Raw genomic sequence first — 16461 nt, forward strand, 5'->3', positions numbered from 1 at the left:
ATGTTGATAGGTAGGAGTCAGGGAGAGGTGTTTCCTGTGGATATCTGTCAGGATCTTTTACACAGGCGTGAAGATGAGGCCTTCATCAGTGGCAAGGTAGAACAGAAAAAGGAGAGAACATGAGGAATTGCATTATTTGGGCTTAGTTTGGAACTTTTCAAGATTGTTCTCAGAGAGATTTCAGGAAGTGTGGTTTGTGTTTTATTCCATATTGTTTCACATCATCTGGAGTTGAAAAAATTATTGTAAGGTTCCTAATAAAGCCTGGACTATTATTTCTATTATTTCATGTTACTCCTATTGAACAATTGACAATTTATGGTTTTTTTTTTTGTCTTTGAGAAGGTATGCTTCAAGGAGACATATTGTGATATGAATGAGAAAGGGAGAAAAGACTTTTCTCTGGCAAGTTATCAATATCTGCCTTCTAAACTTCAGTACCAGGCCTCTATCAGAGATCAGGTAGAGCTCAATCAAAAAGATATAGATGGGGGACTTCCCTGGCAGTCCAGTGGGCTTCTGTTGTGGCTCAGACCTTAAAGAGTCTGCCTGCAATGCGAGAGTTCTGGGTCCTATCCCTGGGTTGGGAAGATCCCCTGGCGGAGGAAATAGCAACCCTCTCCAGTGTTCTTGCCTGGAAAAACCCATGCACACAGGAGCCTGGCGGGCTGTAGTCCATGAGGTCACAGAGTCGGACACGACTGAGTGACAGCACTATTCTAGTGGTGAAGACCCTGCACTTCCACTGCAGGGGGTGCAAGTCAGTCCTTGATTGGGGAACTAGGATCTCACGTGCTCTGAGGTGTGCCCCTACTCCCCATCCTGCAAAAAAAGAAGAGAGATAGATGGAAAATAAAGTAACTGGATTTTACACATTTCCAACAACTGGTAATGTGAAATATAGAATCAGACCCTTGTTTAGTGAACTGTATCAATCAAAGCAGTTCTGTCATTCAGAAGGCTGATAAATCATACTTGTATTCTTATTGTGGAATCAGACTTTTTTTTCCTATTACTTAAAATATTTTAATTTCTAAAAAAGTTTAAACCATATTAAAATTTAAATAACTGTACAGTACTTGATAATACATTTCAATAAACTGAAAAGTAAAACAAACCTATTAAATCAGTTTACGTTCCACGTTTCTGTACACTCTTCTGCTCCCCCAGGAGGATATAAAAATCGACAGCGAAAATGGAAAATTTAAATACAGCGTACGATATTAAGGCCAAAAGAATTTCTAAAACTAAATTTCACTTAGTAATACCCTATAACTACCAGTTTGCTTACAACAGACAGGAATTTAAAACAAAACAAATCCAATTTGATTAAATCCTCATTAACAGACGTTTTCATTTCATTCATTTGAATAAAATAGCAACCACTGTTTTATCCAATACACCATTATCAGTGGCAGAAGGAATGATCTGCCTAGTTGTGCAAAACAAGAACAGTTATCTTCTGAAAGGATGTGAGCTTTTCAAACTCAGTTCTTTTTCATTTGTGTCATAATTTCCAAAACAATAGACAGCTCCAGTTAATGTCTTAGCAGTCCACTTCACTATGAGAGTGTATCCTCCATGAATTCATCATATAGCCACTTAAAGGTATCATCTTTCAAACATTCTATGGTTTCAAAAAGGTGCTGAAAGTCTTTAGGATACATATCTACTACTCTCACATCCTTATGTTTTTTATTTGCTTCAATATATGCACTGCATCAATTGGACTCAGTGACCCTATGCCTTTGCTTTTCCAGCTGTCCCTTTACAGTATACGTGTCAAATGATGAGAAAGGCTCTGTACACAGGACCTTGATCCCACAAGCTGTTTGACCGAGCACACTTAATGACTGATATAAGCCTGGAGTTTGGGGATTTGCCATTAGTTTCCAGCATTCCTTTTCAGAAATAAACAAATTTAGTTCTGCTCGTCCATATTTATAAACAGAAGAACAGGAATACAGGTCATGTAAAATTTTCCAAAGTGTGTTTCTCTCAGTTTTAACTGGTAAGATCCCAACTACTTTTAAAGGGAAACCTTTTTTCCAAGGATGTGCTTTCACTCCCAAAGACTGAAAAAGCATATCTGAAGTCATAACGGGAGGGGTCACTGTGCCACAATTTCTAGGGTCCAGTTTAAAGAAGTCACAATAGATCACTTCTAGTCTTCCATTCACACTGGGACTTCAAATCTGGAATAAAATTTTTGTCACTTTCAAGGGCGATCACTCTGGCACCACTTTCAAGCAATGCTCGGGTGAGTACTCCAGGACCTGGATTACACTCCAGGATTAGCTGGCCAGCTTTTCGTTTTCCTCGCAGCATGCGCACCACGGTCTCAGCCACTCTCGGACTGGTTACGTACCGCTTGGTCTCAGAGCGGGACTTGTACAGGCGCGAGGATGGTTTCCCAAATCCCACATCGGGCTTCATTTGCGGATGGAAGTCATACAAGCCACGACAGTTCTCTGCCGGGATGTCCTTCCACCTCGCCACTACGGAATTCAAAACGCAAAATTGCCCAGCGCGGGTAAAGGCTGAAAGCCTCAGCCGAGAGGGAATTCCCGCCCCCGGGACCCACATTCTCACCCTGTAAGGCCTGTCCCAGGGTCGCCCAGAATCGTTACATTGTCGACGAACTCCATTCAGGGCACACCCTACGTGCCACTTAGCCCTACTCCAGGAGACTATTTTAGTTTATTAAGATTATGCTATAACTTTTGGTGAGGCATTGTTCCCACAGGTATACTGCTCTTACATGAACAATGTAGGGGAATTAGCAGATTCTAAATTACTTAAATTATGAGGAGGTTGTTAGACTGTTCTATGAATGTTTCAGGATTAAAAAGTAAGATCTATAGAGTTGGGTTAAAAGTTTAACATCCCTGTTCAAACTAAAATGTATCAGAATACCCTCATGTGGTACCATTTCCCTTGCGTTCTCACTGAAGCTCGGAGTGTTAAGGTTAGCATGTTGCCCTGGTTAGACGATTTCTTTTCTGTTTTTGTTGTTTCTTTTAAACGTATTTCTGAAGCAACTGTCATCTCTAATGTGAGAAGAAAGATGAATTGACTCTGGGGTGTCATCAGTATGTTCAACCTAAAATGTAAGACCAGCCCCCTCCCCCCAGAGAGCAGGTAGAGCAGAAGACAGTGGGAACTCTGTCTACTTTCTAAAAAAGTAACTGCAGATGGTGACTGTAGCCATGAAATTAAAAGACTTGCTCCTTGGAAGAAAAGTTATGACCAACCTAGACAGCATATTAAAGAGCAGATATATTACTTTACCAGCAAAGGTCCATCTAGTCAAAGCTATGTTTTTTCCAGTAGTCATGTATGGATGTGAGAGTTGGACTACAAAGAAAGCGGAGCACCGAAGAATTGATGCTTTTGAACTGTGGTGTTGGAGAAGACTTGAGAGTCCCTTGGACTACAAGGAGATCCAACCAGTCCATCCTGAAGGAAATCAGTCCTGAATATTCATTAGAAGGACTGCTGCTGAAGCTGAAACTCCAACACTTTGGCCACCTGATTTGAAGAGCTGACTCATTTGAAAAGACCCTGGTGCTGGGCAAGATTGAAGGCAGGAGGAGAAGGGGATGACAGAGGATGAGATGGTTGAATGGCATCACCGACTCAATGGACATGAGTTTGAATAAACTCCGGGAGTTGGCGATGGACAGGGAGACCTGGCGTGCTGCAGACCATGGGGTTGCAAAGAGTCGGACATGACTGAGCGACTGAACTGAACTGAACTGAGATTACTTAAGATTTGGGCTAGAGCTTGTCAAGCTAGCTTGTATGTAGGCTGCATAGAATTAAAGCTTCTGGCATTAGGCTAAGAGTATGATGTCTTCAGTTATTTCAAAATGTGTCAGATCTAAAGAGAGTCCAGGTGACAAAGCATACGTCTGTCATTTGGGCCAAATAAGAGGTAGATTTTACTTGTATAATATTGATTGGTTGTCAGTAAATAGTTCTTGGTAAACTCAAGTCCTTCAGTAAATTTGGCTTTGAACATTTAGTCTTCTATACATTGAAGGAATCCTACTCTTGGGCAGCTGAAGCAGTATACCAAAGCCAGACATCCAGTTTGCAGACCAATTATGATGAAGAACAAAACAAGCTGTTTGCCACTCAAAACTTCCCAGACTTCACCACTTCTATTGTTTGTGCATGGAATTATCAGGGACATTGAGTAGGCGTGCTTAAGGGAAATAACACAAGCTTGTTTCCTGGCTTTACCTGAGAAAATGTTGGCAACTCTATAAAGATATTTTCTTGTTGCCTTATCTTATTCTAAATGTGTTGTTGAATAAAGTGTTACCCCATGCAAAAAAAGAAAAAGAAAAAGCCAGAATAATCTAGGATTTGCTTTCAAATACTCTAGGAAAAATGTGGGAGAAAAGATATATGAAAAAACATGATGTTGCTAATTGCTGGGTGATGGGTATCTTTAGGTTCCTTATACTATTTTTTTTTCTACTTTGATGTATGTTTGGAAATTTTATATTAAATACATGCATGCACACACCTGTTAAATTATCCTCCCCTAGTATCATTATTTTGGGTTGTCACTGAAGTGTACAGTACTATTATTAAACTACTATTATTATTTAATAGGTTATTAAATAATAACCTATAATTTTTGCTCAATTAGTTTTGTATTTTGTTGTTCTTTTAGAGCAAGTGTATTATGCAACCCTCGTGTTTCAAGAAATCAGAGCTTGGAAGAGGAATTGCTTCTGGAGTGTGGTTGGTATGTCTCACCCAGTGTTCAAGACCTAGCCTTTCCCAGAGAGTAAGTAGAACAGAATATAGTGGGGAGTAAGTTACAGTAGATTCCTTAGGTTTGAATTCCAGATTGGCAGGGCAAAGTCATAACTGCTTCAGGGGTTTAGTGTTAAGGTCAATAACAATGGGCAAAGGTATAATGCCCTCTTGTTCTGTGACTGTTCTGCCCTGTTGAGACTCGTTCTGGCCTCTTCACTGAAGCTTTCGCTAGGGCCCTGGCCTGATGCTGCTTTTTGGACAGTTGTTCAAGGTTTCTTTTCTTTTAGCACAGGAACTATGGGCAGGCCTCACATAATGTGACAGATGAGAGATGGAGAGAGGAGCTATTTCTGGAGCACTGTGAATGTGTCATTCATGAAATTCAGGATCCAGTTTCTGCCAGAGAGAAGGTAGAGCTTAGTATAGTGAAGAGTAAGCAGCAGAAAGTCAATTAGTGAGAGTTTGATACGGACTTGCCAGAGCTATGCTGCCAGCAAGCAATGATAGTGTTATCTCTTATTAATAGTATTAGTAATGTTATTAGTATCATTATGAATAACAGCTTAAATTCATTAAACATTTACCATAGCCACAATGGTTCTAGAACTTTGTATCCTTTGTCTCATTAAACTCTCAAAATAACCCTGGGAGATCAATGCCATTATTCCTTGTTTTACCAGTAGAGAAACTTAGGATTGCTTCGCAGATACAGTTAAGATCCATAGCAGTGGCAAGAAGAGTAGTGTCTGCTTTCATGCCCTAATGCATCAGACTCTTCTGACATGTTTAGATTACATCAGGGCTATCACTGCAGCCTAAAGTGTTTTTACCAACATCATGTCATTGCTTATGCAATTTGGTGAACGCTTTTGTATCTTTTAGAGCTTATGCTCCATACAGCAACCATGTGTTGGAACAGCTGAAAGATGGCAGGAAGAGTTGCTTCTGGATGGGCATCACCATCTTGCGCCCAAGCAGCAGAGAGAGGCTTCCAGCAGAAAACAGGTAGAGCAGACTGTGGAGTGTGAGCAGTGGAATTTAGATAGGGTCATAGGTACCTACTGAGCTGGGAACAGTAAGGCTGAGCAAAAAGCAGATTCTTGGTTTATTTCATGATGTGTGAAACCTGTTCTGACCTAAGATTACTCCCTGAAGGCTAGGGTATTGTCAGAAACACTTGTTACCTATTGGAAAAATTGTATTTTTTACATGTGTATTCTCTTATAAAACGTGTATTTTTGGTATCTCTTCTTTTATGAGAAGGAAAGAAGTAAGTGGTTTCTGAAGGGTCGGGGTCAGGAGACTCTTGCACCCAACAGCCAGGACTAGATCCCCATCAGGAACCTGGTAGAGCATAAGGCAGGATCACTAAGACATTTAGGCTGGAACTTGTTAGGGTTATGTTTTCCAAGAAAGTGTCATGGTACTCTGGCCTACTGAGATTTCCCTATGACTGAAGTCTAGTTTATTCCCATCAGAATTTTACACTGTCTGCATAATTTCTAACTCGTGTTTTTTGTTATTTTAGAAACAGAGCCTTCAGGCAACCAGCATTGTTAGAATATATGAAAGAGATAAAGAGAAATTTTCCCTTGGTCCTTTTAAGAGAGCAGAAAGAAAAGGAGGAAGAAAGGCAGAAAGAAGCACTTGGGCTGAGCTTTTCAGACTAAACTGCAGCTTCTTTATTATTTTTGGTTTGGGTCTCTAAGGTTGGTCTAAGGGAAGGCTGTTGTGTTTTATTCTGCATCACCACTTCTATATTCTGCAAGCCCTTTCTACTTGCTGTCCTTTGCCTATTTTTTCCCTCTTTTTGAGAGTCTTCTCTTTTTTTCTTTGCGAAGCTGGTCCCTTCTCATCCTTTAGATTTCAACTTCAACTTCTGCTCTGATGACCACCTTATCAAGATTAGGCCTCCTCCCCTTTTGTGTTTTTCCTCTGTCCCTGCATTCTGTTTGTTTCCTTCTCCATACACAAGACAGTTGGTAATTACTTATTTCCATGTTTTCCAGTAGTCTGTAAGCTTTATGAAGAGAAATAGCATACCTGTTTTGTTTACTGGAGTGTGGACAGCCTTTAGCATGGTGCCTAGTACCTGCTTGTCTCTTGCTAAATTTGTTTAGAAAGAATTGGTCAGTCAGTCAAACGTTTATTGAGCACCAGTTTGATGTTAGCCATTGTTTACATTTTAAATATTAAAGATATAGCTGTGAATAAGACTTAGCACCCAAATTTCAAATAAGCAATAATTATGAAGCAACGTAATTAGTGGTAGAGAATGGATAGGCCATTAACTGCGCAAGAAGAGGGGTACCTAATCCTGACTGTTTGATTCAGGGTGCCACTTTAATAGTCAGAATCTCTTCTTGTCCTTCTGTCACACCAGCCCCGAAAATCCTAGATCAGTCCTTTGACCTTTCAGACTCCCGAATAATCCAGGTTTATTGTAAAGAAAACCCTCTTGAATGGTATAGATACAATTATACACATTCATACTTAGGGTTTTACAGTCACAACTAGATCCCCAGTGCTGCTTAGCGTTTTTCTTAGTTGCTACTTGTTAGCTCCCTCACACATGGCCCACACTGATAATTCCAAACCTTAAATACTCCATAAAGTTCTTTCTGTAACCCTATACTCTCTGACTTTCATTAAAAAAGGGGCCATCATTCAATAACTTGCTTGACCATTTACTCTTTTGCCATTCTTCCCTGTTTCTACTAATCTCAGGGGAAGAATTGTCCTTTTTTTTTTTTTGACTGTGTGGCACATGAGATCTTAGTTCCCTGACCAGGTATCTAACCCAGGCCTCCTGCATTGGGAGCGTGAAGTCTTATCCACTGTACCACCAGGAATGTCTCATCCCAGAGTTGTCTTTCTTTGGATCCATATTCTGGATTCACTTTCCATGTTTTCTTCTGGGTCCAATTTTGAACATTATATTCTTGTTAAAATCCTCTGAAGAACATTCCTTTTTTTGTTCTAGCAGACAGTTGACCTGGTTAAGTTCAGGCTCCGAGTTCTCTCTCATCTTCTGTGAACAGCAGCTCCAATGTTAGTTCAGTTCTCAGAGCCTTCTTTATACTCCATTAAGTCCATCCCAGGCAGCACAGCTCAGGGATGATGCTGGGGTGTGTGCCATTTCATACACAGAATTAAGGAATCCACTTTTCTAACTCACTCTTTTTTTTTTTAATTAATTTTTCTTGGTTTATAGCTGATTTACAATGTTGTATTAGTTTCAGGTGTACAGCACAGTGACTCAGTCATGCATGAACATATCTGCATGCTTTTTTAGATTCTTTTTCCCATTTAGGTTATTATGGAGTGTTGAGTAGCATTCAAACTCACCCCTCTTCAGGGTACCCTACCCATATACTCTGCAGATACTTAGAGCCACATTTCCTACAATTTATACTTAGAATCAGTGAGAGAGAGCTAGAGGCTCAGAACGGGCTTACTCCTTGACCAGTGCTGGAAGTCCAATTTTTCTTAACAAAAAAAGGTGTTTTTTCCTATACTTATTTTTGGCTGTACTGGGTCTTTGTTGCTGCATGCAGGCTCTCTGGAGCTGTGGTGTGCTGGCTTCTCATTGCGGTGGCTTCTCTTGTTGCGGCACACAGGGTCTAGGGGCATGGGCTTCAGGGGTTGAGACTCACGGGCTTAGCTGCTCCATAGCATGTGGAATCTTCCTGGACCAAGGATCAAACCTGTGTCTCCTGCATTGGCAGGTGGATTCTTAACCACTGGACCACTGGGGAAGTCCTATATTACTTTTATGAAAGCAGAAAAAATGATTTCATTTTTATTACAGCAAAAAGTAAATACAAAGGATAAAAGACCCCAAATTACAGAGATAGCCACCATTAACCTTTTGCTACATATTGTTTTTAGATTTTATCTGTAACAAACAAACTTTATTGAGGTATGTAGTCAGTTCTCTTTACTCATAATAGTTATGTTCTATAAACTTGCCATAAATACTGCAACTGAATTTTAGTCAATACTGAACCATTGCTTAACTGTTTTGTGTGAATTTCTGTTTAGACACCTTATTAATATGTATTGTTGATCCATTAACATTGGACTCAGGGCCAATGGCACTATAGCTCATGGCTGAATGAAGCTTATCTAATAGATGTATTTTCTCCATAAGGCCCATCACAACCTTTTTATGCTAAAAACACTAGTTAGTACCTGAGCACAGTGCTTGAGGGGTGTTTTAAATAGCACAATAACAAAAAAAGCACAAAAATGCAAAAAGCTTTGGACTCAGTGTACATTTTGAAAGGATACTGTTTACGGTATGCAGGCTGAAACAAGAAGGCAGAGCATCACAGTGTTTGACCTTAGCTGACAACATGTCCATCTGATGACTCAGATTTTTCCCAGCACTGTTCATGTCTGGAGGTGACCACAAGCACTGCAAGCATTAATTCTATGATAACAAATACATCTTGGTGAATAGGCAAATTCACAAATAAGGAGTAGACAAATAATGAAGCCTAGCTGCTTTGTATACCATACAGGTATACAACCCATTGAAAATGTACAATTCACTGTTTTTACTATATTCAGAATGTTGTGCAAACTTTGCCATAGTCACTTCTAGAATATTTAATCACTGCCCAGAAGTCATATACCCTTTAGCAACCACTCATTCTCTTTTGTCCCTTACCTCCAACCCCAGCCCTAGGCAACCACTAGTCTACTTTTAAATCTCTCTAGATTTGCCTATTCTGGATATTTTATATAAAAGGGACCATAGAATGGCCTTTTATCACTGAGTTCTTTAACTTAGCATAATGTTTTCCAAGTTCGTAGACCCTGTAGCATGTAGCAATGCTTCATTCCTGTTCGTTGGATAATATTCCATTGTATGCATGTAGCATATTTTATTTATCCATTCTTCCGTTAATAGGCATTTGGATTGTTTCTACTTCTTGACTGTTAATAGTGAATAGTGCTGCTGTGAACATTCGTTCATATGTTTTTCTGTGATATGTGTTTCCATCTTCCTTGGGTGTATAAGTAGGAGGGAGATTGCTGAGACTTCTGGTATCCATATGCTTAACCTCTGGGGAGGAACTGCCAAACTGGTTTCCAAAGTGGCGCAGTGCTGTTCATTCTTACCTGCAGTATTACGAGGTTTCTGTTTTTCCGCGTCCTCATGAACACTTGTAATTGTCTTTTGTCTTTTTAATTATAGCTCTCTTAATGGGTGTGCAATGATAGCTCATTGTGGTTTTGGTTTACATTTTCTTGATGATTAATGATGAGCATCTTTTCATGTGCTTATTGGCCATATGTGTATTTTATTTAGAAAACTATTAAATCTTCTGCCCAGTTTCTAATTGGATTATTTGTCTTTTGATTATTAACTTATGTGAGTTCTTAATATATTCTACACATAGTACCCTTATTTATTTTGTGATTTGCAAATGTTTTCTCCTATCCTGTGGGTTGTCTTTTCACTTTGTCAGTGGTTTCTTTTGCAGCACAGAAATTTTTAATTTTGATGAAGTCCACATTATTTACTTTTTTGTGGCTTGTGCTTTTGATGTCATATCTAAGAAACCATCACCTAATACTCCTTTGTATTTCTCTAAGAATCTTACATCTCTTGCATTCAGGTCTGTGATCCACTTTGCATTAATCTTCGTATATGGTGTTGGGTAGGGGTCCAGTTTCACTCTTCTGCATGTGGGTATCCAGGGTGACCCAACATCATTTGTTGAAAAGACTCTTCTTACCCACTGAATTCTCATCACTCTTGTCAAAAACCAGTTGATTGTAAATATGAGTTTATTTCTGAACTGCCAGTTCTGTCCACTGATCTGTGGGTCCTTATGCTAGTACCACACTGTGTTGATTAGTGTAGCTTTGTAATAAGTTTTTAATTGAAAAGAGTGAGTTCTCCAACTTTGTTCTCTGTTTCAAGATCATCTCAGCTATTCTGGGTAAAGCTCAGCTGGTAAAGAATCTGGCTACAATGCGGGAGACCTGGGTTTGATCCCTGGGTTGGAAAGATCCCCTGGAGAAGGGAAAGGCTACCCACTCCAGTATTGTGGCCTGGAGCATTCCATGGACTGTATAGTCTACGGGGTTGCAAAGAGTTGGACACGACTGAGTGACTCACTCGTATGAATTTAAGGATTACCTTGTCAACTTCTACAGAGAAGTAAACTGAATTTTTTTTTAATGTGGACCATTTTTGAAGTCTTTATTGAGGTTTTTTTTTTTTTTTCAATATTGCTTCTGTCTTATGCTTTGGTTTTTGTGCTGCAAGCCCTGTGAGATCTTAGCTCCCTGAACAGGGATCGAACCCCCATCTCCTACATTGGAAGGTGAGTCTTCAGTGCTGCAGGAAGGCTTTGTCTAGTTGTGGTGTACAGGCTTTTCATTGCCGTGGCTTCTCTTGTTGCAGAGCCCTAGCTCTAGGTGTGCAGGCTTCGGCAGTTGTGACACACAGGCTCTAGAGCGTGGGCTGAGTAGTTGTGGCGCGTGGGCTTAGTTGCCTGCGGCATGTGGAATATTCCTAGACCAAGGATCAGACTCATGTCCCCTGCTTTGGCAGGTGGAGTCTTAACCACTGGGCCAGCAGGGAAGTCTAGAAGGTGAAATATTAACCACTGGACTGCCAGGGAAGTCCCATCAACTTAAATGTTGATGCAGACTGCATTAAATCTGTTGACTCATTTGCCATCTTAACAGTATTAAGTCTTCTGATTCATGAACAAGAGATGTCTTTTCACTCAATTAGATCTTTTATTTCTTTTAACATGGTTTGTAGGTTTCAGTGTATAATTTATATTTCTTTTATTAAATTTATTCATAAGGTATGTTTTGATGGTATATTATATGGATTTTACCTTTAATTTCATTTTCAAATTGTTTGTTGCAAGTACATAAAAATGTAATTGATTTTTGCATACTGATCTTGTATCTTGCAACTTTGCTGACAGATAAATAACTTTTTTTTCGATAAATAACTTTTAAGCTAAAAAGATCAAAGTAATTTAAAATTTGTATTTCTAAAAGTTAGAGATCATAATTTGAGCCATATAATGTGAAAGTAAGTATACTAAGTTATGTCAACAGGCTTTCCTAGTATTTTGGAAGAAAATAAGTTCTAGTTTCTTCCCTGCCATGACAGCTGATTGCTATAATCTTTTCTTTCAAGCTTTTATTCTCTAAATTCACACCATCAAGAATGTGTACAAATTGAAAATTATTATAGATATGAGATAGTAAGAGATCTAATTTTATATCCTATATTCGATCCCAAGCACACAGTCATAATAGAATGATTTCAAGTGACCATTTTAGAAGGCTTCTGTACATTTTGATTTGTCATGAATTCATCCATATCTTTGACATGAGTCTTTTGTTTTTGTTTAATGCCTTTTATTCTTTCTTAAAATTTTATTCTTTTATATATATATATTTTTTTAACTTTTTTAATCTAGTTGAGCTCAAGATTGCAGAAGGAAAGAATTAGTAGATAAAATTATCAAAAATGTGCATAGGTCTCGCTTTTGGCAGTTTTGTCACTTTGTGTGACTGGACTTCCTAACAGGTTGGTGATGAGTATCAATCAAGATTGAACACTGAATTTCAAACTCCCCTGGCACTTCAGTCTGGAGTAAGTCAAGAGGAAGACAAGAAAGAGGTATGTAGTGGTAATGGCTTTTGGACATCAGTATATGTGAGATTGGAAGCAATTTGTTGTGTCCTAACATATTGAGCCGGAGAAGGCAATGGCACCCCACTCCAGTACTCTTGCCTGGAAAATCCATGGACACAGGAGCCTGGTGGGCTGTTGTCTCTGGGGTCGCACAGAGTCGGACACGACTGAAGCGATTTAGCAGCAGCAGCAACATACTGAGCTATTATTAAGGATATTTCCTTTCTTGGAAAGTCTCTGAGAGCAGAGTCTTAAAAATTTTTACTTCTCTTCTTTAGCGTCAAAAGCAGTATCTGAGGTATAGACGACTTTTCATGGATATTGAAAGAGAACAAGTGAAAGAACAACAAAGGCAAAAAGAACATAAGAAGAAAATTGAAAAGTAAGTTCTTTGATCCTCAGTGTGAGTTGTAAATTACCAGTTAAGATCATTTTGGAAGCTAGATTTTAGAGTCAGACAGTGGTTTTACCTTCTTATCCTTAGTGGAAACAGCTATTTTTGATCTGGGTTGCAATATTAAAAGATGGTTAAGAGTTATATTTTTTTAATAGGCTTATTTTTTTGAAATAGTTTTAGATTCATGGCACAATTAAACAAAGTCCAGAAAGTTCCCATTTACTTCTTACCCCTACACATGGACGCTTCCTCCACTGTCAGTATCCTGTACCATAGTGGTGAATTTGTTACAACTCATAAACCTACACTGACACATCATAATCCTATTTTACATATGGACAAATAATACTCTCATATCTGGATATACTACAGTTTTGGAGAAGGCAATGGCAACCCACTCCAGTACTCTTGCCTGGAAAATCCCATGAACGGAGGAGCCTGGAAGGCTGCAGTCCATGGCGTCGCTGAGGGTCAGATGACTGAGCGACTTTACTTTTACTTTTCACTTTCATGCATTGGAGAAGGAAATGGCAGCCCACTCCAGTGTTCTTGCCTAGAGAATCCCTGGGATGGGGGAGCCTGGTGGGCTGCCGTCTGTGGGGTCGCACAGAGTCGGACACAACTGAAGTGACTTAGCAGCAGCAGCAGCAGCATACTACAGTTTATTTGTCCATTCACTTCCTGAAGGATATCTTATTTTTTCCCCCAAGATTTGGCAGTTATAATAAAACTGCTTTAAACATCCATGTGTAGGTTTTGTGTGGGCATAAATTTTCAGCTCCTTCGGGTAAATAATGAGGAGTACACTTGCTAAATAATATGGTAAGAGGATGTTCATTTTTCTAAGGAACTACTGCACACCAAGGTCAAGTGGAATTTATTCTAGAGATGCAAGTGTGGTTCACATCCACAGATCAATCAATGTGATACACCAGATTAACATACTGAATGATTAAGATCATGTGATTGTCTCAACAGATGCAGAAAAAGCACTTGGCAAAATTCAGCATTCATTCATGATAAAAGCTGTCAACAAAGCGAATATAGAGGACATGTATCTTGACATAATAAAGGCCATATGTGACAAGTCCATAGCTGACATCATACTCCATGGTAAAAAGCTGAAAGCTTTTCTTTAGGATCAGAATGCCTATTCTTGCGACTTCTATTCAACATAGTATAGGAAATCCTAGCCTGAGCAGTTAGGCAAGAGAAATAAATAAAAGACATTAAATCAGAAAGGAAGAATTAAAACTGTTACTTGAAAGAAGGCATCACTTACCAATATTAGGAATAAAAAAGAAGCCATTACTACAGAGCCTAGAAGCATTAAATGTTAATAAGAAGACATTAGAAAATTTGAACACTTAGATGAAATAGACAAACTCTTAAAAAGAACAAAATGAATGCAAGAAAAAATAGAAATCTGACTAACCCCACAAAAAAAATCACTTATGGAATGTAAACAAATTAAATCACTTTTTGAAAAAAATTTTACCAAAAAGAAAAACTCAACGTTTAGATCCAGGCTCAGATGTCTGCATTCAGTTCAGTTCAGTTCAGTCGCTCAGTTGTGTCCAACTCTGCGACCCCGTGAATTGCAGCACACTAGGCCTCCTTGTCCATCACCAACTCCTAGAGTTCACTCAGACTCATGTCCATCGAGTCGGTGATGCCATCCAGCCATCTCATCCTCTGTTGTCCCCTTCTCCTCCTGCTCCCAATCCCTCCCAGCATCAGGGTCTTTTCCAATGAGTCAGCTCTTCTCATGAGGTGGCCAAAATATTGGAGTTTCAGCTTTAGCTTCAGTCCTTCCACAGAACACCCAGGACTGATCTCCTTTAGAATGGACTAGTTGGATCTCCTTGCTGTTCAAGGGACTCTCAAGAGTCTTCTCCAACACCACAGTTCAAAAGCATCAATTCTTCGGTGCTCAGCTTTCTTCACAGTCCAACTCTCACATCCATACATGACCACTGGAAAAACCATAGCCTTGACTAGATGGACCTTTGTTAGCAAAGTAATGTCTCTGCTTTTTAATATGCTGTCTAGGTTGATGTCTGCATTAGGGGATCCCAAATATTTAAGGGAAAAAATAACACCAGGGTTTATATAAGCTATTCTAGAGGATGGAAAATAGTGACTACTTCCCAAATAATTGTAGAGGCCAGCATAATCTTAGTACCAACCTGACAAGGACTTTATAAGAAAGCAACATTTATAGACTTAATTTCTCTTGTGAACATAAATTTTACTTGAAATTAGAATAAGAAGACCTAGTGACCTATTAGGGGCAGTGCTTCACCTATTAGCCCCTGACCTTAGGGCTTCTGCCCAAGCATCTGCCTTCTTCCCCAGGACAGCTTCTTAACTACCCCTGAACTTCTCCCAAGCCATGGACCCAACAGAAGCAAAGCTTTTTGCAAGAACACTGATGATGAACACAATGATTAAATTAAGCATTCCAAGGTGTTTAGGAATTGTCTTTCACTGGGGGAAATAAGTAATTTTTTTCTGTTCTTTCTGCATTTCAACGTTTTATTATTTATATGTTTGACTCTGGGAGCGTAAGCAGAAAGGGCCGCCTAGATTAATGTCTTGGGGTTTTTTTGCTATAAAGACTACAAAGACTTCTGAAATTTTTATGTGGCAGTCCACTGGTGAGAATGGTTTTCCTGTGAGGTGTTTAGTAGTTCCTTTGGCATGTTTTTGTTCTCACATTTTTTTCCCCTTTGAGACATGTTATAACACTGTTGTCCTAAAAGCGACTTGGCAAAAACTGCTACAGTAGAAAAGTGTATGTGTATGTGTGTTTTGGATTGGGATTAGAAGAGAGAGGCTTGGAAAATCCTCGTGAATTTACCAAGGGTAGCCTTTATGCAGAATTCTGTTTAAATAGTTCAGGGATCTTTTCTGTTCTTAATGTTCTTTGGGACTGTAATTATTTAATTCCCTGGATTATAGTTTCAGAATCTAAGGACATTGGCTCTCAGGAAGTCCATTCTTATATCTAGACCAGATTTGTCGTACTATAATTTAGTCATTTTGCCATAATTTTGATCTGATCTCCATCAAAAAGAAAAAAATCTGAATTCTGTGGTGCCCATATATAAGCATTTTACAGACTCATCAGGCAAAACAGAATAGAAATTTTAGTTCATCTAATTGAAGCCAAGACATCTCTGCTGTGGGTAGTTTATGTCTACCTTAAATCTTCTTATGACATGCCTACCACATGGTGTAGTCAGTGGGGAATTCTTCTTTAGCTATTCTGCTGACCTTCTTTAAAAGCTTTTCTGCTTAAGGCTTTTGTTTTATTGCCATTTTCTCACTGGATAATCTTTTTCTTGTTGGATTTATACTCTTGACCCCAGAAGAAATATGAAGGTCTCTGTCTTACAGATGGTATCAGAACATTAAATCTGTTGTCAATGACAGTTTGAAAATAATATAAAATTATTTTTTGCTTTTTACTTGTTGAAGAAATGAAATGTATGCCCTTCTTTGCAAGGGAGTTATTTGTTTTAACTTAAAGACAAAACCACTTTAGCAGCATTCTAAAGTAAACATATACTTGCTTTCTACATAGGAGTTGATAGTAACC

The 16461-nt window shown here is 39.0% G+C and overlaps 1 protein-coding gene and 1 pseudogene across 24 annotated transcripts in view; one reads left to right on the plus strand and one right to left on the minus strand.

Annotated features, from left to right (window-relative positions):
- CCDC15 (coiled-coil domain containing 15) overlaps nucleotides 1-16461 on the plus strand; it is a 50993-nt gene that overhangs the window by 15818 nt on the left and 18714 nt on the right. For 5 of the 24 annotated variants that reach the window (XM_025286340.3, XM_025286338.3, XM_044943532.2 and 2 more), the window contains 6 exons: nucleotides 343-462; nucleotides 4688-4762; nucleotides 5064-5186; nucleotides 5659-5781; nucleotides 12353-12445; nucleotides 12739-12842. In XM_025286340.3, coding sequence (XP_025142125.2) covers nucleotides 343-462; nucleotides 4688-4762; nucleotides 5064-5186; nucleotides 5659-5781; nucleotides 12353-12445; nucleotides 12739-12842 — 638 coding nt within the window. Of the gene's footprint in view, nucleotides 1-342; nucleotides 463-4687; nucleotides 4805-5063; nucleotides 5187-5658; nucleotides 5782-12352; nucleotides 12446-12738; nucleotides 12843-13835; nucleotides 13971-16461 lie in introns of all 24 variants that reach the window. The other 19 variants (XM_025286346.3, XM_025286354.3, XR_006551350.2 and 16 more) reach the window with 18 other exon arrangements.
- Nucleotides 1563-2586, minus strand: LOC102392523 (annotated as a pseudogene).

Source organism: Bubalus bubalis, chromosome 5 (assembly GCF_019923935.1).
Source record: "Bubalus bubalis isolate 160015118507 breed Murrah chromosome 5, NDDB_SH_1, whole genome shotgun sequence".
Classification (NCBI taxonomy): Eukaryota; Metazoa; Chordata; class Mammalia; order Artiodactyla; family Bovidae; genus Bubalus; species Bubalus bubalis.